Raw genomic sequence first — 26379 nt, 5'->3', positions numbered from 1 at the left:
TTGTACTGCCACCAACTTCTCTGTTTATATTCACTGTGGCTCAGATTCTGCAGCATCCGACGTTTCTTAGAAAGTCACAGGAGATTAGAACCTGGTGAGGATTGTTTTACTCTCCGGGATGCTGCAGGATGCGTCGCTAAGTGGCCCTGCCCTTAGAGAGTAATCGGCAGGGAGAGGGAGCGAGAGGGATGGACCCATCTGGTGGTCGGACGTGCGGATGCGTCATAGTCGGAGTGGGCGGTGCGTCCTGGCGCGTCTTTGCGCGTCGCGGCGCGGCGGTGCGTCGGGGTGATCCCCGGCTTTAAAAGCGCCCCAGTTGAGTGTGCGCCGGAGCAGTGCGTCACAGAGAGCCAGCAGAGCCAGGATCCCCCAACACACACTCAGACATCCCGGCACACAGACGATAATAGTTTCCCCCCGCATCCGGACATGCTCTTTTGATATTTTTCATCTCGCTTTGTTTCTGTTTTGGATGCAACTTTCTCTCCCTCGTACTCACGTTTGAATCCTGTATTTTCGTCAAATTACTTTTTTTTTTTTTTTTCTTTTTTTCTGGGTAAAGGATCCGGAGCAGCTGGGGAATAAACACACTCCGCTATATGGAGAAGGTATCAGCTGCACTAAGAGTTCGATCTCAGGCTTTTTAACTCTGCTGAAAGGAGAAGATGAAGTCTGCTGAGGAGGGTGAGTTTGACTTTTTGATTCATCACACTTTATGAATAAGTCGCAGAGCGGTGTGGCTACTCGTGTGGCTTTTACTCATTTACTCGTCAGAGTTTGACACTTTACACCCGGATGCGACACATTGAAGCGGGATGTTACTTTGAATTAGGGTCTCGGCGACACGTTGCCACTGTGATATTTGTATGAAATGAGGGTAAAGCTGCGGTGCGCGCCCCTCCCTGGCTGATCTGGACCGGGTGGGCGTGGCCGCGGCGCTCTGATACTCCAATGACTTCAAAAAGTGAGCTCCAAATAGCCCCAAAAGTGAACCTGCACTAATGACTAACGTGGCATTGTGGTAATAAAGTTAGTGATTTGGAGGGGCAGCATTGAGCGGAGTCATCAGATGGAGCACTGACCCCCCCCCCAATACCTGTTGGGCTAAATTTAGAAAACAAACAATTCACTGCTTCTGTCTCACTGTAAATATAGCCATCATTTTCTTTTATTGCAAGAAGTCATAGGGCGCCTCACTGATGTCATGCTCTTTATGGCAAGGCCCCTAATTCTCTCTAATTTACAGCAGACGGGAGCGGTGGTGACTGCTCATGACTGTCTGCTGCAGCCGCATCAACGAGCCCCCGCCGCGGTCACCGCCGCCCATATAACTACCGCAAATCCCATGACCCCCCCCCCCACCCCCAACCCCCCCCCCCCCACCCCCCTCCATCCACCTCCTCTGCCCCCCAATCGTGACCTCAGCCATCACCACAGATGGGCAGAGTTTCATGTGACCCAGTGGGAAGCTTTGGCACACGGACCGGGTACAGCGTGCACCTTTACAGCACCCAACTGAAGCAGTCCTGTCCCTCCCGTGTTTATTCTCAATGGCTGCCGGAGCCAACAAAAGCATCACTGTGTTTTCATTATGTTACGGTTTATGGGCACCATGTGCATTAAGTGGTATAAATCTGGCAAGGTGGATGGAAAAAACTACCTGGTCTGGCCTTTTGGTTATTTTTAGACTGGAGTTATTTTTGGCTCTGCGTGTCGTGTCTCCCGCCCAGTTCACTTTCTGTCGTTCGAACCCTTCACACAGCGTTTGAGTGACAGAATTGAGACATTTAGTTCTCTCGCGCTTTTTTAATTTTTTTTTTTTATCTCAGTTAGACTGTAGAAACTCGTGAGAAATTATAACAGCACGTCTCACAATAACAGAAACATTGCTGCAATTTGGCCCTTTGTTTTAGAAAACCTTCTCCTCTTCCCCTACAGTAAACATAATGAATACTTTCAGCTTCAAACATCTGAAACAAACAGCAAACATGATGATATGCACCGTGGAGAACAAACAGTGATGTCACATCCCTTTTCAAACAATGTCCAAAGTGTCCAGTCGGTCATAATTCAGTTGCTCTTTTTTGTTTTTTTCAAAAAGCACATTACATTGTAGTTCCCTGCTATTCAATAGTGTATAAAATGTGGCACCAGGGTGGAGAACCTTTTAGAGACTTGCTTCTGTCTGGTTTTAGTCTGTTTCTGCTCCTTTAATACTACAAGCAGTACTGGCATGTCAGAGATTTTCTTTCAAATAAGACCACAGCGAGAGAATGAGGCTCTTATCTGTTGTCATTATTCTCTGGCTGCCATGTGGCTGACAGCTCTCTCTGTCACACACGCAGCTTTCCTCTGCTCAACTCTCCCTCTGTTGTCAGCACATGGACAAAGAGATTATTTCATAGTGTCACTGTCCCATGCGCTCCGTCACTCGATGAGATGTTGATGGATTTCAATCCATTCATACATGACATGTAATGTGCTTCTACTGATTTCGCAAATAAGATAAATGAATCCATTCAGCAGAAATAGGTGTAATATGCTATTTAAGTATTATTGAATACAATAAAAAAACAAGTTCACTGGTGAAGCTGCAGCAGTTTGTTTGAAAAAGTTCCTTCTTGTTCATAACAACAAGGTATTTGTACTCTTTGAAAGTATTTTTTTTAAAGATATGGATTACATGTTACTACAAGGTGAAAATCCTTTTGGAGAAAACAGCTGTGGGTGAAATGTCTTTCACTTGAATACTTCAGCCTCAGGAAATGACCAAGTCCAGATCCAGTAGGCAGCTGTCCTCTTGCCATTATAGGCAACGCTGTGCTGCAGCACTTGGCATCTGTCTCCCTCTCAGAAAGCCGGCCAGTGAATGTGTGTTTGATTATCTTTCTAACAAACTCAATGTGTTTTGCGTTTCAGATGCATATGGCTACACGCCAAATGTCAGCCTCTCCCTGCCGCTGGCCAACCCCTGTCTTCCCTCGCAGTACCACAGCCTCCAGTCCAGCCCCACCATATCCGTCTCCGTCACGGAGCCCCACAGTTACGACTCTCAGGATGACCTGCGAGCGCCCGGCTACTATTCATCTCCCGGCGTCCGACCGAACGGGGCCCCGACCCTGGAGAGCCCCCGTATCGAGATCACAGCCTACGGTCAGTTTCCTGAGGATGAGGTGGAGGAGAGCAACCTTCCTGTTGCCAAGCGAGTCAACTCCATAGTGACACTGACCCTCCCGAGTGCGGATGGTTACCGTGACCCCAGCTGCCTGAGTCCCGCCAGCAGCGTTTCATCTCGCAGCGGCCTCTCCGACGCGTCCTCCTACGAGTCCAGCTTCTCTTACAATTACAACTCGCCCCAGAACTCCCCCTGGCAGTCTCCCTCGGTGTCCCCCAAGGGCTCCACCCTCACCTTGCCCGTCGATGGCTACGCCTCCGGTGGCTCCCCCCGCCACTCCCCCTCCACCTCACCCCGTACGAGTGTGACCGATGACACCTGGATGGGTCAGCGAGGCTCCAGGCCCAATTCCCCTGCTGGTGCGAAGAGGAAGTACAGCTTCAACGGCAGTGCCGCGCCACACAAAAACTTTCCATATTCACCCAACCATTCGCCGGGGCCGTCCCCGCAGACGTCCCCCCGCCTCAGCGTCACCGACGAGACCTGGCTGCCCAACACCAACCAGTACACCAACTCCGCCATCCTGGCAGCCATCAACGCCCTGACCACCGACGGAGTGACCGACCTCGGAGAGGGAATCCCCATGAAGGCCCGAAAAACCAGCCTGGAGCACAGCGCCACCGTCAGCCTGAAGGTGGAGCCTGGAGGAGAGGAGCTGAGGTCCGGGGAGCTCTGTCAGGACGAGCACCCTGCAAACCGCCTGCCCCTGAAGAAGGAGGGATACTGTGGAGGCTTCCTGGATGTACCACAACACCCGTACTCCTGGACCAAGCCAAAGCAATACGTCAGGTAGTGGAATTGATCAATCTGCATGTATAAATCCATTTATACCGGTTAATGCACTGTGCTTCAAGATCCTTAGACAAGAAAATAGTGTATGCGCCACAAGAAGGTGAAATAAGCCTTAGAAGAGACACCAAATAGGATTGTTAAAATTACTTGAAATAAAACCACTTAGAAAATAGATGAAATATTCAACTGAAAAATACATAAATTAAAAAATTCATAATAAATAATGTTAAATAAATACCAAAAAATTATAATAAAGAAATCAACAGAATTAGGAAAGAAATAAAAAATTGATCAATAATATTTGTTCAGTGGAAATTGACAAGGAACGCTCATAAAATCAAAACAAAATGTAAAAAAAAATGTATGTATATAAGTTTTTTTTAAATTCAAATCTAACCTTAAAATAAAATAAAAGGTATAACCAGGATAAAACATATTGAGACCAAAATCTATTTTACAAGATTTTGTTTCGGTATTTTTAGAATAACTTTGGTTCCCCTCAGATCTTCAGGCAGCCTAAAAGATGAAGGACGCCTCTTCAAATATTGTGTTAGCAGAATCCATCCATCCATCCATCCATCCATCCATCCATCCATCCATCCATCCATCCATCCATCCATTGAAAACTGTTTTAATCTTAGGAAGTCGTGAGCTCAGCTCTTTTTTATGTGCTTGAGACTTATTAATGCATAAAACTGCAAATGGCATCAGCACATTGTGACTTCATGCTCTGATGTCTCATGACTAGGTTTTTACAGGTTAGAATCGTGTTGAAGCATATTTGATGCATTATAACGTGTGGTCTGCGATCACATTCTGCATCTTAAGTCAAGCCGCCCTCCCTCCTTGTTGAGCTGACATGTCGGACGTGTCTTTCCTTGACAGCCCGTCTTTGCCGGCCCTCGACTGGCAGCTGCCGTCCAGCTCGGGACCGTACAGCCTGCAGATCGACGTGCAGCCCAAATCCCACCACCGGGCCCATTACGAGACGGAGGGCAGCAGGGGAGCAGTGAAGGCTCTGGCAGGAGGACACCCAGTGGTTCAGGTCTGCTCAACAACTTCTGCTTCTTAACTTGTTTCCTGCTTCACACACGTCAGTCACTGGCTGAGAACTTTACAGTTGAAACACCCTATCGTCCTGCATACAGTTAATTCTTATCAGATTAATTTTAGCAGAATTGAGCTCATGATAGGATTCGGCCCTCCACACCACTTGTTGTTTTTCCCACAGTCTTTTGGGAACAACGAGCTTGAAAAGTTGTTAAACTGAATTTATCTTCACAGTGATTTTCTTTCTCATAAACTTTCACAATGGAACCCTTCAGCAAAACATTATCGTTACATTTATCATCACGCCGGTGCCTCGGGGGACCCAACCTGAGCGAGACTGTTTGGTTTCCTGACCAACACATGGAGAAACCATTAGGCCCATTTTCACTCTTGCTTCTTACCTCGTCATTTCTCGCCTCAACACTCACCACCACAACCAGCCCCTCCATCACCCCCCTGTCATCCCCCCCAACTTTGCCTCGTGTGTTGAAAACGACTGGGCCAACTTGTGTTTGGTGACCTGGCTGTTATGTTATTTAAAGATGTCACATTTCTGAATGGAATACCATAGGTATGCCATTAGACAGCCCGGTCCACTCAGTCAGTTCCTGTCCAGACGTGGGTGACTCAGAGTTTTCCATTGCGTTCTGCAGTGCAGACAGTTACAGAGTAATGTAGCATGGCCAGTAACAGCTTAGTCATGAGCTTTAACCACAGTAGCTTTGGTGCCCGAGCCTACAGAAGAAGAAAAAAAGAAAAGATGTGGACAACTGCAGATGTTTTGGTTATAAACCCATCTGGTCCCCTCAGCTATTACTGCACACCACTGACCTCACTTTCTGAATAAATAAAGGGTCTGCCGCGAAGTGCCGGGCGCAGCAAGCGGGGCCGTCACTTTCTTTAATACCTCTTGATGTTTTATTAAGGTATTATCATAAATCTGCAAGTTTAGTCGGCGTTTGTCACGTATGAAGCCGTTTTCTGTGTTCGCCTTTCAGTTCTGATAGAATAACCTCTGGGAGTTTTTATTATTTCTATTATTTCCAAGGAGAGTTGAGCTTGGTTGGCTAATCGAGTCGTTTTAGCTTGAATAGACATTACAGGGCAGCCAATATTGAGGACAAACAGACTTTGATCCAAGTCGATTCTACATGCTGATTTTCCGTTAGTTTGAACTGAAATAACAGAAATAAGAACTTCTATCCCAGACGGATGCTGGAATGTAAAGCAGGGGGAAACTAAAGGCTACATCAAATAAGTCCACGGCCTACTTCTGGCAAACTTCCTGAATAATGACGCTTTTTTAAAATCATATTCTTTGTACTGTCTGCCACTTTTCAGTCTTTTCCAGGCATAAACTGGCAACTGCTACTGTAAAGGCTGATGCTAATGCTGATATAGTGTCCGACATTTGTATTGTACCACAAAACTCAAGTCACATAGTTTTCAACAAAATAAAAAAAAACCTTGAACTCATACACGTCATTAATGCAACACTGAACAATAGTAATAAATGCATATAACTGATAAAACTGCTAACTTGTCTGTGGCCCCCTAGTGGACAAACTGTGTAATTCATTGGCTGTTTCCCAACGTTCCCTATATTGTAGATATCCTTTTCTGTCAGTTTTTTCTGTGTAAAATCAACAGTGAATCATATAAGTCATGAGAGATGAAGACATATTGCTGCTTAAAAGTATTCATATTATCTTAGAAAATCTGTATGAATACATTGAGGTTTTCTTATGCTGACCTGTACATTGTTGTAGTAAACATACTGCACACAAGTATGTCGAAATAAAATGCCACATACGAAATTCTTATTTTTTTTTTCCCAATGATGGTAAATGGACATTTTCACCACTTCAGCTGTCCCATAGTTAAATTTCACAAAATTTTCAATTAAAACAATATGTTGAAATAAGGCCCACGTGTTAAACATGGTTGTAGTTCTGATTGTTGACACTAGATGGAGCTTTAAAAAGTTTGCTTCTGAAGAAAACGAGGCTAATCATAAGAAAAAGTGTCGATAGCAGAATTATAGATATACAAGACAGCAAGTGGATTGAGGAAATTTCAGTGATTAAAGTTCATGACCCTGCTTTAAGTTTGTACCCCACAGCTTTACACTGTAGCTCACACATTCACACCCGTTCAAAGACACACAGGAATAGCGAAACGATTTGGGGTTTGGTGTGTCGCCTCCGGACAAACAGTTTGACTGATGGTCAGAGCGGGACGACGTATCGAATCACCAACTTAGACTGAAACTGACCCGATTCTACCAACTGAGTTATAGCAACGTGGCTGTGGGCAATGATGTTGCTAAAACTAAGTTTAATCATGTTTGCATGATTGTCCTGGTGCTTCGTCGCGCAGACAACAGTAGGAAAGCAACAATTACATACGTGTGCAGCAGTGGAATTTAAAAAAAAAAAAGAAAGAAAAGAAGCTTGGAAATGAAAACATGTTGTACGTCTGAGTGGGGCCTCACATCTGTGCACGGCTCATGTTTTCGACCTTGAAAAGGTGCTAATGATTTAATGACGGGGGTCTGCGTTCACCTCAGCTGAAATACAGAGTGTGTGTTTTCTTTAACGTTATACCAGACCGCCCCCCCCCCCCCCCCCCCAAACCCAGCCCTATACACCCCCACACAACTTCTCCCAGCTACCACCCCAACCACACAGACTTCCCTTTGTTTAGGAAAGTTCCCGTGTGTGTGGCTGACATCATCGCGCTGCGTTTTGCGGAGGCGGCAGCGACTAAAACCACACACGTTTCTGGCAGCCTCTGATGGAGCTGTTGGAGGGAGTACTCAGACGAGGCAGCCCCATCTCTGTGACTTCCTGATTACATGGTGCCCACGGCGCTGCAGCCTCTGCTGGCTGACGAAGCCTCTGCGGCTCGTCCCGGCGCTCCTCTGACTCAAACCCTTCCCAGACTTTGCAGTTTATTCTGGAAGTGTCCTGCTCTGTGAGGCACAATCTTTTTTTTTTTTTTTTTTTTGTTCCCCCCTCAGCGTCGGCACAGTTAAGCCGGCTGTTTTCTGTTCTTTTTCAATGCCATTGCTGCCGCCCGCCTCGACCACACCCGCCTCAACGCCAGCAGCAGACTGAAGTATGCCCCTCTGAAGTGCTGTGTGCAGTCCTCGCCGCAGTTAATGCCCAGGGCTTCACGCCGTACTCTGGCAGGGAGGAAATACTCCCAGTTCAATCCTGTGAGGTCTTCTTCTTCTCTACTCCAACTGAAATCTGCTCTCGTTGTACAACTGTTTGGAAAGTCTGGCCTCAATACTTTTTCTCCAAAGCAAAAAAAAAAAAAAGCATGACAGGATGAAGTAGCAGTCTTATACAAGATTTATAGAGACCCTCGTTAGAATAGGAAGTACAGACTGATCCTTTAGGGGTCCTAATTTTTGAACCTGTAATGTATAAAAATACAGCGCACCTCAGAAGCCAAAAATGAAGATAAGCCATACAGACAGGACCAGCTCAAGACTGCAAAAAAAGACAAGAATTTACAGACACATACTGTTTTTTTCTTTCTTTTTTTATTCAACCCTTCAGCCACTAAATTGCCTGGATTTATTTAGACTTACTAACAGTGTGGAGTTGCTAAAAAACTTTCTCTCAACTTAACCTTTAATATCTGGCATTTCTTCAGTGTTGCTGTGGATTTATGACGATTATGTTATAAATTTGAGACAAACAGATAAATCTTGTCAGTGATTGGACAGTACCCTAACCCAACATAAACAGTCCAAGAGTTATGGTTATGGGAAGTACACATGCCAGATCATTTCACTGGTGACTTGATAAGAGTAAATGACGCGCGCACACACACACACACACACACACACACACACACACACACACACACACACACACACACACACACACACACACACACACACACACACACACACACACACACACACACACATTCAGACTGTCTCCAACTGGCACGCAGGCCGAAGTGGAAAAAGCCCACAAATCATACATTTAAGTAAAAGTATCGACTTGTGAGTAAAATGTGAATAAATTAGAACTACTGAATCAGCTTCTGTAATTGAATCAACATTTAGCGTTTGAGTCATTCAGAGCCAGTCAGTGTTTGGCGAAATGAATCAGCATCACAGTTGGCAGAAGTAGGCACAGATGTTCTTCTGTTAGTGGAGTGAAGATAGCCAGTTTCTTCGTGGTTAAAGTAGATATAATGATTTAACTGCTTTAATGAGGTCATCTTTAAACAGTTTTCTCAATTTGGAGCTGGTGTGTGTCAGCAGCCTCAATGTATTTGGAGATCCTACCAAAATGAGACAAACTTGTTGGTGAAACTAGATGCACATGAGTGGAAGTAAACTTTTCTAGATGCAGAGATGGTCTGTGACAACCCAAACCCTCAGCATGTTTAGAGATGGGAGTGAGATGAAAGGTGGGGAGAGTTGGTTAACTCACGTCCAATACCAGAACAACGGGTATTGTATTGATTCAAACTCAAGTTCAAACTTAAATCTCCGATTCTAGCCAATAAAACAACACTGGAGTTCCTCAGGTTTTGAAGCGCATCATCAGCACATCAGAACCGATGACGTTTTCTAGTGCAACTGGGACATCAGGGGCTTTAGAGGAGATACAAGGAACCGACCGTCCCATCTGTCTTCTTCACGGCCAACATCTCTCCAAAATAATGCAAAGATGAAGGTCAATAAATCGCTTCTGCACCCTTTATTTCTCGCAGTCTTCCAGGATATGTTGCTAAATAGTCCATAACATTTCAGTCCTGTAGAATTGAAGATGTGCTTGTTCCCCTCACGTGATAAAAGTTGCCTCTCTAGCTAATAAATAAACAGATGTTACAAATTACAAGTTATCAAAGTAAGAATAGAATAGGTGCAGTGTAAAAGTAAATGGTCGATATTTGAAAGAAGTGCAGTTTGTGTTGTTTTAAGTGAAACATTCCACTCCCAATAAGAAGTTTTACTATTTTATCGGTGTATCTTTAAGGTCATTTCTCTTTTAGATCAACACCAACATAACAAAGCAGTTTTCATCAAATTGTCATTAGGGCTTTAATAAAGCATCAGTACGTCTTTCCACCCCGCCCGTCGCACTGTGGGGTCTGTGTTTGTGTGATCATCCTGGGGTCAATGTCAGGAATGAAGAGGAAGCCGGAGTCTCGGCATTCCTCTGGTGGGTGATAATGTGAGCGAGGGCGGGGCGGCTGCATTCACACTGTCAGACTGCAGTGGCTGGATTTACATGAAGGGGTATCACACTGATTGAATTGCAACAACAAATCATTAGTGTTGTTTTGCAGTGCGATTAAAAAAAATTAAATAAAATAAAAAATAAAAAAAATTTTGGGCTTGAAAATCAAACATTTTATGTCCAGTGAGATGATGGATGAGGATGATGACATGGATTACGAAGATTTCTACAAATGCAAAGTTTTGGAAGCAAAAGTAATTCAAAACAGCTGAAAGCAGTCAGATGATATGATCCAGTGTGATTATTTCTGTGTGTCTAGACCCGGTTGCCGATGATAATTCAAAGCAGATAACAAGTGATCTGTAAATAATTACATTTTGAAGTTACCGCCTTAACCTCGTGAGTGGGCGACCTCCCTTCATCACACTTCTTCCTGTTGCCCGGATAAACAGAATTGCTAGGCAGCAACCCATTTCCTCACACAAATACACAGGGCCATTGCAAGCTCTTAACTCTGACAGGGATCCTCCTTTCAAATCACATGTTTCTGAGCCCTTCGCTCTCGTTGCGGGCGCTGCTCGCCTCGAGTGCTCCCCTTATGTAAGTGAAATCTGCGGTCTTCATTTCAGCGTTTCCACACCGATAGTTGTAGCTGACAGTCTTTTCCAGAGCGGCCTATAATCAGACGGGATTGCCGCTGTAATACTTTGAGCCCGCGGATGTTGCTTGCACATATATTGCACATTTTAAGACTTTTTTTTTTTTTTTCTTTCTGCCAATTTGCCTCTTAAAAAACTCATAAGATCTCAAGATAAAATGCAGCTTTTCATTATAGAAACGGGCTTATTCAATACATTTGAATACAGGCTTCTCAGAGAGGATAGGCTCATAATACTTGACCCTGACTGGCCTGAAAGGCACGTTTCGCTAATTCAAACCTCATAACTGGAGGCGTTTCAAGTACAGGCAAAATTTAATTGTAGAGCGTGGAAAGACTTTAAACGGTTCAGTCAAACAGGAGCAAGTCCAGTTGTGATGTTTTGGCTCGAGAAGAGAAGGAATGCAGGAGCCTGAAATTTAAAGCAAGAAATGTTTCCAAAGGAGACGTTTTTTTCTTTGTTAGGTCAATAAATTGGGCTGATGAAGTTACCGTTGCTAAATATGTTGATTAGGTTTATTTGGTTTGTCCTTGTTAGCTGTTCGAAATGGAATGAGCAAAAAGTGAAAAAGTTTGATGATTGAGGTTTAAAGTGCTCCAAAAATACTGCCGGAGGGTTTGATAGAAAACTGTTGACTGCATGTCACATGGCGATGTGCTGGAGTCGAGCCTGTTTTGTCATTTCACTATGTTGTCGTCAGTTGTTTTGACTTCCGCTCTAATTCCTCTGCCGTCACCCTGTATGGATAACATACGTAACCGTCAGACAGTGTGTCAGTAGTAGCCCCCCCACGCTCAGATTTCCCCCCCTGTGGGTTTTGGGCTTCATGCCTGCTCTCCGCCGTCTGGGTGGCTGAGGTCATCCCGGAGGAGGCCTCCTGTCAGGAAACACCTCTGGAGGTCTGAGATTTCTCCGGGAGCGCCGGGTCGAGCCCCTCGGCCGCAGCGAGCGGCACGTCTTCACCAGGATCGTTTTACCGATAGGAATCAAAGCAAGGTCACCGCCGAGAGTTTTTACATGACCCGGACCGGCCGGGGCTCCCTGGGGTTGACGTGACCTTGACTTCTGTGAAACACTGCCTCGGTGTTGTGGCAAGGCGAGAGCGGCGCTCACAAATCAGCCGAGCTCCCCGTAGGTGGTTATAACTGCTTTCTGGCACCTGTCCCTGCGACAAACTGAGAGGAGGTGAACACTGGACACCAGCTGGAAATGAACAGCGTGGGTGATGAGTACCAGATCTTAAATGGGCACTTTGTTCAAAAGATTTACTTCTGACAGACCAGCGTTTGTCTCTGACAGCATGAGTGTGGGATATTTTCTTTAATGGTTTGACCCTGGTGTGTCTCTCTGCTCTCCCAGCTCCACGGCTACATGGAGAGCGAGCCACTCACCCTCCAGCTCTTCATCGGCACCGCTGACGACCGCCTGCTCAGGCCCCACGCCTTCTACCAGGTCCACCGTATCACGGGAAAGACGGTGTCCACCCCGAGCCACGAGGCCCTTCACAACAACACCAAGGTGCTGGAGATCCCGCTGCTCCCAGAAAACAACATGAGAGCCATGTGAGTGCAGCAAAACACGCCAGTGTCTTGTTTTACTTGTGAGTTTGAAAGAGAGCGTCTCAGCTCGGAGTCTCTGTTAGCAGAAGTGACGTTTGGCAACACACAAGTTCTCCACTTTCCCCCCGGTTAGTGGCGATGGCGGGTGTATGAACGGATAAATGTGATGTGAAGACCTGCAAGATAGATGAAATCCGTTCAAATCAAAAAAGCTATTGTTTTTCGAGAGTGATTTAAAACAGATGTTCAGTACCCAAAACAATCACCAGAGACTCCACATTTTACACAAGTCATTGTCAAGTTCTGGATTGTTTGAGACAAGCTGAAGTCATTTGATTCGGATCCTCATCATATTCAGTCTCCAGTCTCCATGAGAAAGTAGGGAAGGCAGCTTTTACATTCCGTCATCTTTCTCAATGATTTGGAGTTTAATTTAATTCAGTCACCTCGTCTCGACCAAACCATTAAAAAAGTCTGCTTTGCTGTGTGTTTACTCTGACAATATTACCATATATTTGTACCAAAACATTCAAACAAACTGCATACTGGATGTTTTTTTGGACAAATCTTATGTGACAGAACTTTTTCTTCTTTTTTTTTTTTTAACATCCTCTAAAATGCTGTGTTTAGGTTGGAATGAGCTGTTGGGATCATGGCGGTTTTAAATTTGTCATCTGAAAGTTCCCAATAGCTTTTAAAGTGTGTCTAAGAGTCAAACCAGCAATGAGAACAGGGCAACAGAGATTTCCTGTAAGAAAATATTAACTGAGAGCTGATCAACAAAGATTCTTGGTCCTGCCTCTTTGGTACAGAACAAGGTTTCACTGGGTGCATTCATTACAAAATAAGTAAACAAAGCTAAAAAATGAAATCACAGCAGAGTACATTTGACTCAAAACAATCCTGCCAAGTACAACACACCTTTGAATGATGTAGCTTTCACCTCACTAGCGAATGTGATCGAGTGCATTTAGATCTACGTGAAAAATCCAATATTATGATCGAGTCTCAGACCAAAAGACTAATATGCCGCTCGCTATAATCAGCTCCAGCAGTCGTTCAGCAAAATAACATTTAACTGCTGTAATTTTCTTTACATTTAAACTTTATTAAATCACTTCAGCTGTGAATCCCTCCAGTGTGGCACATTCTGCTCCTCACACAATCCCCAAATCCAGTTAACGTATAAAGGCTGTTGCTTTTTTCTAAAACTGCTGACTGGCGCTTTTTGAATCGTCTGTGCGTGCCGGCGAGCGTGTGCGTCTCCCTCAGGGTTTGGCCTTTGAAAAGCGTGGCCCTCTGCGCACAGACGGTGGCTTTCCCACTTTATAAGCCTCAGAGATCAGATTACGGGGGAAGCTCGGAGCCGCTAACGGGGACCTGGGGTTTCTGTCTGGACTGCAGGCAGCGGCATCCTGCTCACATCAGCACTTTCGCTCACTTTTAATGGATGCAACACATAAGCTCCCCTTATACAACGGCTTCACCCCGGGACACCGCTTCTCTTTGCACGCGGAGGGCACGCCTCCTGACAGTGTGGGCGAGGGATTTGTGGGAGATTTATTGCTGTTGACATGCGCTCCAGTGAGACATATAGACGTCTTATAATGCGGTGTAGAATACCAGCATTATTGTGTTTCAGAAGCGGTTACATGTGATGATTTAGAGGGAGACGTTTCGATTTAAACTGTGACAGCATCAGCTCAGTTTTTTGTCTTGATAACAAAACCCACAATGTCTGACTTGTGTGACTCCAATTAGCTCAATAGATCAAATAAGAAACAGCAGACGGCCTTGAAAAAGTGAAAAAGCCTCTTCATTGTTTTGTGCTTTCTTTGGTGAAGTTGGTCTCGACACTCTGCCCCGACATGAGATTTTGCACTTGGCCTGTGTGTGTAGGCGAGAGTCGAACAGCTGGGGTCCTTAGCATCAACACCTGATTACTTCACCAGCGAAGCAGACCCTGCTGTCTGCACCCAGGAATGTTAGGGAGTGCTCAAATGTGTGTAAAAGTTGACATTAACTAGGCTTGGAGGAATGCAGCATCAAGTAGCACAGCGGTGGAAAAGCCAGAAAGCATTTGGAGAGGTGCGAGGAATTAAAGTATGAAGCTCTGCGGTTCAGACCAAGAGGCTTGGTGGAGAAAATTGTGCCGGAGATTTTTCTTTTGAGACTCTTCATATGGATTTTAGCAAAAGTATCCATGATGTAATGAAAGTTCCCAGAGATTTGTTTCTCCACAGCTTGATTTTTACCCAGAAGCAGACGCTCTGAGGTGTGAAAGCTCCACTCGGGGGGGGGCTGGTGTTAATCTTTGAAATGGCTGCAGCCTCCTGCTGGACCGCTCTGGCGGAGCCCAGAGTGAAATCATTCTCCATTTGGCTGATAAATCGCAGTCTGATTAGCTGTGAGACTAAAGATTTCATCATGCAGTTACACAATGGCACTGACCCGTCTCTCTTTTGTCTTCACAAACACAGAATCGACTGTGCAGGAATCTTGAAACTGCGAAACTCAGACATCGAGCTGAGGAAGGGGGAGACGGACATCGGACGCAAGAACACGCGCGTGCGGATGGTTTTCAGGGTTCACATCAACCAGGCCACCGGGAGAACGGTGTCTCTGCAGGCGGCATCAAACCCCATCGAGTGCTGTAAGTACCTCCTCTGGCTTTTGCGTCTTCCTTAAAATATCATGAGAAATAGGTGCTGATCCTCTGCTTGAGTTCAGCAATTTTTGGTTGGACGCCGAACATCATCAGGTTTTATGTTTAAAGATTGTACTATTAAGAGGCATTTGCCATCTCTCTATATAGCCTGTCAATGTCACACCCTCTATGTCCATGTGCATCCATCCATCCGTCGATATATTACAGACTTAAACTCATTAAAATGAGTTGATAGAAATCGACATGCTAAAGTCCCTCATGAAATTGTTCTGAGAAACATTGGGAGCAAAAGTTTTGACTTAAACTCTGTTTATTCAACTTGTCTGCCACTCTAATAGTGCTTGAGCGGATCTACATCATAATGACGGCAACATGCTTCTCAGATTGCTTCAGCTGGATCAGATGCTCCCTTTTAAAAGATCACAAGACCAAAAAATTGGGAACCGAATTAATCAATTATTCAAAACTCAAAAACGCTGAAAACTGATTAAAAGTCATGTATCTAGTAGCCACTAGTTCCAGATTAGAACTAAACATGTCTGCGTTTCTTCATTTGTTTCATTATTGAGAGTATGAAGGTACCACTCCAACTGTGAAGTTTGAAATCGTTTTCCAGGACATTTGCGTGTTTCTTTCAAACTGTATTTCACTGATACATAGTTTAAAGTACTTTGAGACTGCTGAAGCGGTAAAAATGTGCTATATAAGTGGAGTCCTATAACCACTGACGTTATCGTTTCAACAGTGTTCTACAAAAGCAGATCAATATTTATCTATAGTGGTTTAACTTTGATATTCTGGGATTCACATGTGGATAATTAAGTCTGTGTGTGTCTACAAAATAATTCCATTGTAAAACATTCGCACCCAATAAATCCATCTTTAACACAAATTACCAAAACGTTTTCTCAGCTTTTAACATCCTAATAAAAACCAGCATTTAATTAATTAAGATAATAGTACTCGCCTGTGGGGATGTAACTTGAACGAGCTTCATCCCACTCAGGGTTGCAGGTTGTAAACCCTGGACGGGCCACCAGGCCATCAAAGACCGAACACAGGGCCTCAAACCGGGAACCGCCTCGCTATGATGCGAGAGTGCTAACCACTACAGCACCATGCTGTCCTTTACAGTCCTGTGTAGAAGCTATTTAGGCCTCGCTCGATAAACTCCATTGACTCTGTGCACTGCACTGGATCTGACCTTTCAGCGCACTAGGAGAAACTCATGCAGATCAACCACGTTGTGCGGTTCTGGCTCTGAAAGCTGCCATAGAGATTAAGTCTTATGAGGTAAATGAAAGACAGTAGTTAAACCATGATCTCAGTCCCTTGAAATAGACCATTGTTAGTTTCTGAACGACTGCCACAATGCAATTGTTTTTGACCAAAATTCACTTTGTGTGAGTGAAGCACAACGACTCACAGATGGAGAGAAGCAGCGGAGATGTGGAGGAGATTGATTGTTTCCAAAGACGAAGAATTAGTTTTATCAAAATCAGGGCGCAGCAGCAGCAGCAGCAGCAGCATCGAGTTACACAAAGACGATCCTCGTGTGAGAAAAATCTACAGTTTTCATTGAATCCCTATCTATCTATGTATCCCGCTCGATCGCAGTGAATTAGCAGATGTCTCGGCAGACACACCTGGCCAACACATCAGCATTATATTTAGCCAAAGACAGAAGAAGGTTCGCAAGTATTTCATGGGAAGTAACGGATCATTTTGGAAAAACTGAAACTGAATAAGGAATGAAAGGAGCGGGCAAAACGTTAGGAGTGTGCAGTCAGCAAGATGAAGGGGGAGAAATATTCAAGACAAAGCATCCGCTATAATTTAAGCAAAACACAAATAAACACAATGTGAAGCCTCTCCCTGCTCGCTGCCACAGGGGTTTTAAAATGAAGAGGTTTACGGCTGGGAGAGAGCCGCCGAGGCAGTGATTCAGTCTGGATGCTCAGGTCTGCATGGGGAGTGGGTGTGTATTAGCACAGCCATGATGCCTGTTACTCTCCTCCCTCCTGCAGCCCAGAGGTCGGCCCAGGAGCTGCCACTGGTGGACAAGCAGAGCCTGGAGACATGTCCCGCCCCCGGCGGGGAGAGGATGCTCCTCGATGGACACAACTTCCAGCACGACTCCAAGGTGGTGTTCGTGGAAAAGGCTCAAGGTAAAGGAGGAGGAGGAGCAGAAGGAGGTCTGGGAGTTTCACAGCAGCTGTGTGTGTGTGTCTGTGTGTGTCTCCCTCGTCTCTGTTGTTGGAGAAACCCCAGGATTGCTCGCTCCTTCACTCACTCCCTCCCGCCTCTGTCTCCTCCTCCTCCTCCTCTTCCCCCGGCCGTCAAAATATCCACCATTCTGCCAGAGTGCCACATGTGGTGCACATTAATGCGCTGTATTTTTAACCCAGCAGATTTACATTTGCAGAAGTTTCCATTGCCTGGTCAGAGCAGAGGAATGGATAACAAAATGCAGCATGTGTTGTGTGTGTTGTGTGTGTGTGTGTGTGTGTGTGTGTGTGTGTGTGTGTGTGTGTGTGTGTGTGTGTGTGTGTGTGTGTGTGTGTGTGTGTGTGTGCTTACACACTCACATTACGGGGTCTTTTCCTTCCAAAAAAAGTCCTTAAGTCCTCAAAGAAGAAACCATCAAAGATTTAGGTGAAGACATTTTTTTGGGGTTAGTTGATTGTTATTGTGAGGGTTTGACAAGTTGTACTTATGGTAGAAAATGACTGCAGTGTAATAACCCATAGAGGCAAGAAAACACATCATGAATCTGTGTGTTTGTGTTGTCCTGCACTGGTTGCGACTTTGTCACAACTGCACTGTGATTTATGGGAACCACTTCAATTGTGGGGACAAAATTTAAGATCTCTGTAAGTAAAATCATGACATTTCACACGTTTGCAGGAAATTAAGTCAATATTATGGCACAAAAAAGGAAGAAGAAAGAAAACACATTGTGCACGCATGCGTGCATGTGTGTGTGTGTGTTTAAATTCTTGATTTTATCACCAAGTGGGGACCTCAACCTGATTGTGCACTGACCCACAGGGACATGTGGCGCTGTCCAGAAATTTTTAGGTTTGAACATTTTTAATGTTTGGAGATGCTTTGGTTAACATTGGGGTAACAGTTGGGATTAATCAAGTACTAGTTATGGCTGCAGGAATGTTGATATAACTTCCCCACCAATGCAAAACACATGGCCTGCATGTGTAAGTTCTTCTTGACACAGAGACTCTTGTCTTTGTGGAGACAAACGTTCCTAATCATGAAATTAAATAAATTGTGTGCTTTAGACTTGTTTTATGAATAAAGTGATGGTTTGGATGAGGTTGGGGCAGAAGGACTGGTCAGGGAGTAGTTATGGCTGAATAAGTGTTCAAGAAAATGATAAAAAATAACTGTCATGTCCTCAAAAGACATGAAAACGTATGTGTACTTTTCTGTACTAGTGGGGAACCTGATTGCACATTTACTCATTTACTCATGTGGACAAAAGGCAGAAGTCATAGAATGTATTAAACGTTCCTGAAGAAATAGATAAATGTTTGGATTGCTTTCTGGTTGGACTAAGGTAAGGGTTAGATTCCTGTTTGGGTAGAGTTCATTCTTACGGCTGAGTTAGAGTCAGTCTGAAGAAAAGTCAATAAAACGTTCCCAAAAGAAACAACGTGTACATCAGAGGGTTACGGTCAGACTCTGAGTTGTGTGTGTGTGTGTGTGTGTGTGTGTGTGTGTGTGTGTGTGTGTGTGTGTGTGTGTGTGTGTGTGTGTGTGTGTGTGTGTGTGTGTGTGTGTGTGTGTGTGTGTGTGTGTGTGTGTGTGTCATCCCTCGGTATTTGTTTCTTCTGTTCTTACTCCTGGCAGTTTTGGTTTGAAAGGATAAGGGGACTGTTCCCAGATGTTGATACGACGAGGTTTACAAACAGCAATTTCCTTGATTAGCTTCAGCAAAGCAACGTGAGGTACAGTTTGGGCCAAGGCTGAGCAATGTAAACACACATGATCCTATCAAACCAGTGACTCATTCAGAAGAAAGAGAGACAAAGGGAAGTGTTTTCATTGTTCCACCTGTGAGAGATGGGACTCAAGGTTGATTGGACACATAGACAGTCACATTCAGCGCCGTACGAGAGAGGAATGATCTTGTTTATCAAAAAAAACAACAACCAAAAAACAACTTTTTATTTTGACTCCTCGGGATGAAAGGACGTGTTTCTCGCCACCCAAAACATTTGAACTACGAAAACAAACATATCATCTTCGAAACTGGAGGTGAGTTTGTTAACAATCCTGTAACCCAGACAGGCTAAAGTGCAGAATGTCTCAAACGTCAACGAATACCAGCTGCAAAATGGACGCAACAATTCGACTCACCAACCATGTTTGAGTCACTTGATTTATCTTGCAGAGATCAATTGTAAAAATTGTTTTTCGTTTGTACCGGCGGGAATTTACAGCAGCTGTAATTACATAGTAAACCAACACAGGAACTCACACTCATTGTTGGACTTCGACTGCCAATGATGGCAACAGTCGGGATGCAAAGACGAATCCAGGAGACGGTCCGACATCAGAGAACCTGAATGGCTCAGTCTTCGAGAAATAACTTACTCACTGAACGTAGTGCAGATGGGTTCTGATTGAACAAGAACAAAACAATATTCAGGTTTGTCCCTTCCTTGTTATTGTACCTCGATGTTTAATTCCTCTTGAGGACTTAATTAGCAAACAGGGCTTTTTTTTTTAAAAATAGAACAAGATCCTACTATTCTCATAATTTACAACTTCTATTTTCCTTAATTTGTGGAGCCTGCGGGGCTTACTACTTTTAATCATTGAACAGTTTTTTAATTCAAACATTTAGAAAGACCCTGTGTGGTTTTATTATTTGAAATATTAGTAAAGTCAAACCACATTTTAAAAATACCCACGGGATGTGGTTGAAGGCATAAAAAAGTGATTAAAAAGTGTGATCACAGTTTATAAGCCATTTCCACCAAATTTCAATGGAAGGTGTGTTTTTGTGCCCCCCCCCACACACACAAACACACCACACCACCACCACCATCACCCTCCCACACTGTGTCCTTTTCACGAGTCACACTCTCTCTAATCCCAACTGGCCAGTTTGGCCTCCGGTGGAAATAATTGATCAGTTAAAAGCTGTAAAAACAGCGGTTTGCTTCTGTGGGAGGCCAAATCAACCTGTTGGTGCCTGTTTGGGTCAGCTGCTGCTCCACTTGTGTCTCCGCTCTGAATCTGACCGTCTTTAGGGCCATGTGCTGCTTTGGACCGGCAATGATGGGTGTGCTCCCTTGTTTTTGATGAGGGTTTCCCCGCATCTGGCACCGGCGTTAGATTCCTGGGCAATCCTACCATGGAAACACCCTTGAGGCCAGGCTTCCACAACACTGCCCCCCGCCCCCCCTCCATCCATCCTTCCACCTCTCTATCCAAGCTGCTTCCTGAGCTCTCAGTTCATTAAGTCAATGAGTTGCATGTTCCCTCGCGGATCCCGCAGGGTCTTCTTCACAGCTGCTCTCTGAACAGGCAGGTCAGTGGAAAGTGTAGAGAAACTCCAGAGTGTGAAGAGGCTCTGCAGGTATACAAAGATACTGCGACGTAAACTTCAAAGGCAAGAAAACAAATGTGCATACTACAAAAATACACAAATCATGCCTGCTTTCAAGGCCGCGCATATAATTTGCAGAATCTGGAAATTTAATATGCTTTTATTGTCATTTTACTCGTGCCAAAAGCGGAGCACTGAGAAACCATTTAACAATCAAACTCATAAATTCAAGAGTGGTGGATTCCGTTGCCATGAAGGGCTTACGTGTTTAATTTCACCGATGAACAATTTTCCTGCAAATGTTCCAGTAAAGCACTCTCACGAAATAACATTCAGAAAACCGCGGTAACATGTGAACGTTGACCGATGCAAATATTCCTTAAAGTTGTGCGTCTGCATGCGGCCTGTACTTCACTAGCGTACGCGTGGTGCTGGCGTGTTTCAGAGTTTCCTCGGCAGTCACAAGCAGGACGGCTGACCCGGCCCTAAGATCCATTTGTTTTGGTTTCTGTGTTGGTGTTCGACGGGCTGAGTGATGTTTCCACTCATGTTGACAAATGTTGAATGTGTCTGTGTGTGTTTGAGAAAAAGGAGACAGGAAGAGCTGTTGACCTGAAGACCTCGTGTGCAGCTTCATATTCATGTTATTGAGTGTTTTTGTTGCTACCCATGACTCAGAGCGACGGAAATCCCTTTTCCCTAAAGAGCCACTCAGACACAAACACACACACACACACACACACACACACACACACACACACACACACACACACACAATCTGTCACCTGCTCCTCAGCACAAAATCTGACAACAGTATGCATCCGTTAGCGGCGCGTTATCCTTTATCGGGCCTGCCTGTCCCTCCTGTCACCTGCCTGAGTAGAAATAACAAAGATAGCATCAGTTGTGTTTTCACTCCAGGTTACAGCCAATCAGTCATAAGAGATTACTGTACGGCTGCAGCGCTGCAGCCATCAGCCTGTAATCTAAACCCAACAGTCTCACCTCGCTTTCATTTGCCCCTGCCTGCCCCCAAGATTCTGCCTCTGATAACTCACACTCACTCCATTTGGGAAATTAGGCCCTGCTGTCCTTTGTTCGCCCCGGTTTTCTAAGGATGAGTGTTTATTTTTCAGAGAAAACTGTAGTTGGATTTTTCACACTCCATGAAACTTCAACTTATGAGGGAACGATAGCTGTGTAACACACAACTTTTAAATCGACCAATTTAACCCTTTAAAATACACTATAGTGGAATAAGTGTATTTATGGCTTCTTTTCTTTTTCTTTTTTTTTTAACTTTATTGACTTTTCAAATCTATTAACCAAACCACTAGTTCCTCTTTATGTAAAATATAATCCGTTTTAAAGTGTAAAAGTCACAATGATTTTACAATTCATCACTTAAGAATGTAACTTGCATACATTCCTTACACGGGCCAGTTTTATAAGTGTTATTTGAAAAGTACAAAACATAATGATTGAAATAATTGAGTATATTTTGGTTACATTAGTGATAAGTGAAGTCATGATTTTCACACATTCTAGAAATAAGCTGCACCCCTCAATGTACACCACAACCATTTAATCATTGATTTGTAGGGAATGTTCAGAAATGAAGAAGTTACCAAATATGCTCACTCGCTCTATAAATAAATATATATTATAAATATTTTAGGTATTTTTAGGTATACAGATGCACTTTAGATCTTTAAAGCGTTTCATGTTTTTGTTCATTTGATTTTTAACCACATGTGTTGTATTCTTATCTTATTGTATAGTATTGTGTACTATCGTATAGTATTGTATAGTATTGTGTCGTACTAAATGCAGTGCAGAGTGTAGCCTGAACAATAATGCCCATTGTCACCTTCAAGTCCGATTCTTTTCAAATATTGTGAACTTCTTAGAGTTATCAAAAACATTTTCTATGATGTGAAAAAATGAGAGGTTAGCAGAGGTTTTGTACTTTTGTACTGCCAAAAGAATATGCCAATGAAGTTTGTGGAGTAGCCTTAGAGAGTGAAGTTTTAGGATTATGCTAGATAAAAAAATTAAGTTAACCTAAGTAAATAAGAAGCACAAGAAATTCAACAAAACTCAAAATAAAATAAGAAACTTAACAGAATAAGTTTCCTGTACAATCATTTTTCACCTTGTTGATTCCTGTCGATTGTTTTCTTGTAGTATTTTTAGTTTAGTGGGATTCGTGCGCCGTGGGGCCCCAATGTCATTATCAATTGAATTTCAGCGAGACATCCCGAAGGAAATCCTTGCACAGGAAAAAAAAAAAAAAATGGCCCCGAACTGTAATGAGTGCTTTCACATCTGGCCGGCTCCACTGGACAGCTGCCTGGTCTGCAGCTATCGCAGTGAAAAACTGTTTCCTTCATCTATCAAACCCCTCAGCTGCAGTGCAGGCCTGATTCTAGCCATTTCTCACCTCCATTTCTTTCCTCCTTTCCTACTTTTTGCAAGTTGGACCTCTGAGCAGGTAGAAAAGTTGAGTTTTCCCCATCAAGCTGGAACAATTTTGCCTAATTGCTGTTGGCTGGAGCGGTGAAGCAGGAAAGATGATCTCAAAATTGAACTCTGGGAAGATTAAAATGCTGCGAGGCAGCAAGATGATATCTGTAGTTACCAGGAGGAAAATGCAGACAGCCATCCATCTGTAATGAGCTGTGTGCAGTATGCAGGGTCGTGAATAATGCATTATGAAAATTTGATTTCAACTCCATGTAAATTCAGTATATATCAGTAATGGTGGCACCATAAACAGACACTATATATTTGTGGCCTCAGCAAATAAAACCAAAATTTGTGGAACGCCACAGGATACTTTTCTTATTTGTTGTTGATTATCAACATACTGGTTGTTCAGATAGCTTTTTATGTTCAGATATACTTCTTATACCTTAATGTTTCAGTTTGCTGTTAGAACATTTCCAAGTAACTAGTTACTTAACTTCAAATAACTTAACCACTTTAAAAAGTATTTGTAATATCAAAGAAAAGAGAAATCTGCTGTTGTTTTTTAGCTTCGTGTAACTTTGCATTGTCCATCATGAAGAACAGGAAGGAAACAATGAGACCGAATATCCACAAATAAAGTAAATAAAAAGTAAAAATCAGGTACGGCGAGCGATCGGGGCTGAGTTTACTCTGTTAACGTTTTGTTTGGAGGGAGCGGTTGCTTTTCTTCGGTGGTGTACATGGTCAGCGGGCTTCGGTTTCATTACAGTCACAGAACAATGACTTCCACTTGAAGCCGCTTGGTGGTTTGGCTGCCGCTGACACTCCGGAGAACAATGGCTGTTTTCATAAACAAATCAATTACAGCTGCATAAACAGCGGGGATTATGTTTTTGTAAATTACAGTGAATGATTCATAAAAATGGCCGGCTCCCACCCTTTGAAACCCTCCTGGGAGCGTGCAGATGACGTGCTGCACTGACAGGCACCACTGCAGCTTCCCAGTATCTCCTCTTCTTATTAGGCAGCAGCAGCAGCAGCAGCAGCAGCAGCAGCAGCAGCAGCAGCAGCAGCAGCAGCAGCAGCAGCAGCAGCAGCAGCAGCAGCAGTCGCCTGCATGCAACTTCCAGAATCCACATGTTTTCAGGGCGGTAGGAAGGAAGAAGTTTCAGTCATCAGTGAGAGGACAAGGGAACTCTTTCAGAGGGCCACATGGGCCTGAGTTGAGCATGTGTTTATATTTACTGTACGTTATGAGGGCTTGGGCACATGCCACCCCGCTGTTTCACTCTGGGCACCGAAGCTTCCCTCCACCCAGCCCCAATTAAGGAGCACAAGGAGCTGTTTGATTCCATTTATAAACACAACATGACAAATAACTGTATTGTATATTGTTTGATCCCCCCTCGGCTGCCGTGACTCTGTGCAGCACACCGCCGCTGTGTCATTGACTGCTCTGTGTTATGTCTGCTCTGAGAAAGTAATGATTTGTGTAGACCATTGCTAACGAAATGTGAATCGTAGGACTTCTGAGAGGCTGGGACGCTGCCAAGGCGAGCAGAGTTTGGGCGTTGTGAGAGTTGGAGAGGGGTACTGGGTTTATATGGTCGGGGTGGTTTTTAGGGGAGAGGTTTCAGGCTGAGTTGTTTAACTTAGATAATATTGGATAATATCCAGCACAGTGGGCCAGAGCGTTAGAGACCATATTGTGCTCGCTAAAGTTTAGTAGGAGGAGAGCTGGAGGGAAGCTGCTGCCGAGCTGTTTCATTGCATCGGTGCAGATGTTGCCCTATAACTCTGGAACATTCTGCGGTTATCAATTACATACTGTGGTTATCAATTATCCGGCACGCTCTTTTCAAACAAAAGGCATCCCACGCATTCAACTTTTCAAAGCTCTTTTTGTTTAGTATACGTTTTTCTCTCTCCCCCCCCCCCCCCCACATTTTTTTTTTTTTTTAGTTTGCAAGAAGTTTCCTGGCAATAGGTGGACGGGCACAGAAAACAAATTGCTCAATTTAATTTTTCTATCTCTGTATTGATGTGAAAAATGATGTGAGTGAGTCAGAGTGCAGGAGAAATGCAGACAGGGAGGGAGAGAACGGGAGAGATCTGAAAAACATGTTTACCTCCTGTGGATTGACATCGACTGCAAAGGCTTCCCTTCTGGAGAGGCTCCCAAAATAAAGAGAGACCAAATGGGGGGGGGGGGGGGGGGGGGGGGGGGGGGGGTCAGAAACAGACTTTTAGATTGCAGTTTGAGTCATGTGAACCCTTTTAGAATAACTTCTAGAACAATACAAACATTTTCTCAATCAATAGTCGGTAAATAAAGCGGACAAAGTGTCACATCACTTCAGAATGAGGATCCTGTGCAGCTTCCTGTCTGACAAGTTGTTTTCTTTTCTGTTTACAGCGAGGTAAACCTGCTTCCAATGCCTGATTCATAACACCAGACACAGTGTGTGTGTGTGTGTGTGTGTGTGTGTGTGTGTGTGTGTGTGTGTGTGTGTGTGTGTGTGTGTGTTTCCTACATGTCTGCACCTTGCATGTGCACCAGATTTCTCTTGTTCTAAAGTTGCTATATTTGGTTACCTGTAAGGTTTCCTTGTTGGTAAATTCTTAGGGTTTTTTTGTTTGGGGGGGGGGGGGGGGGGGGGGGGGGGGGGTTGCAAGAGAGTCATTGTTCCTTTTTTTTTTTTTTTTTTTTTTTCAAAATAGAAGTAACGTGACATTTTCAGAGCTTGGTGCATATGAGCATATGATCGCTCTATCTTTGTGGTTCATTTCACACATGTAATAAAGGTATTGAAGGGAAAAAAGTAAACGAAAAGAATAATGTGTTTCAAGTCAACGAGTTGAAATATTGGGTAGAAGAGCAAAAAGCTCCGAGAGAATTTCTTCTTGAATAAAATCAACATGTTGTCCCATTTCAATAATGAACTTCAATTTTCTTTCTTGAAACTTAACTAGTTTGTCCCTGAATGTGATCTTTTTTTATCTCTGTGTAGATTCATTGCTGCACGCTGAGCTCCGTGTAATGCTCAAAGGGACCTTTTGATTTTTACCAGACACCTCACTAATCAGTAAAAGCTGCAGATTTATTTGTCTGCCGTGCGTTGTGCACAGTACGCAGTGCATTTCACTCATTTTTAGTTTGCAGCTCATCAGGAAGGAAAAAGAAACCTTCGTTCCAGTCGTCTGCAGTCATTT

The 26379-nt window shown here is 44.0% G+C and overlaps 1 protein-coding gene across 1 annotated transcript in view; it reads left to right on the top strand.

Annotated features, from left to right (window-relative positions):
- Nucleotides 1–329: 329 nt before the first annotated feature.
- nfatc1 (nuclear factor of activated T cells 1) overlaps nt 330–26379 on the top strand; it is a 47811-nt gene continuing 21761 nt past the window's right edge. The window contains exons 1-6 of the mRNA XM_080484377.1: nt 330–684; nt 2920–3964; nt 4853–5012; nt 12249–12451; nt 14929–15101; nt 17144–17284. Of these exons, the coding sequence (XP_080340503.1) occupies nt 666–684; nt 2920–3964; nt 4853–5012; nt 12249–12451; nt 14929–15101; nt 17144–17284 (1741 nt within the window). The 5' untranslated portion in view covers nt 330–665. The remainder of the gene's footprint in view (nt 685–2919; nt 3965–4852; nt 5013–12248; nt 12452–14928; nt 15102–17143; nt 17285–26379) is intronic.

This window comes from Lipophrys pholis, assembly GCF_963383615.2.
Source record: "Lipophrys pholis genome assembly, chromosome: 17".
In the NCBI taxonomy this organism is placed as follows: Eukaryota; Metazoa; Chordata; class Actinopteri; order Blenniiformes; family Blenniidae; genus Lipophrys; species Lipophrys pholis.
This window is presented reverse-complemented; position numbering and strand designations above follow the sequence as displayed.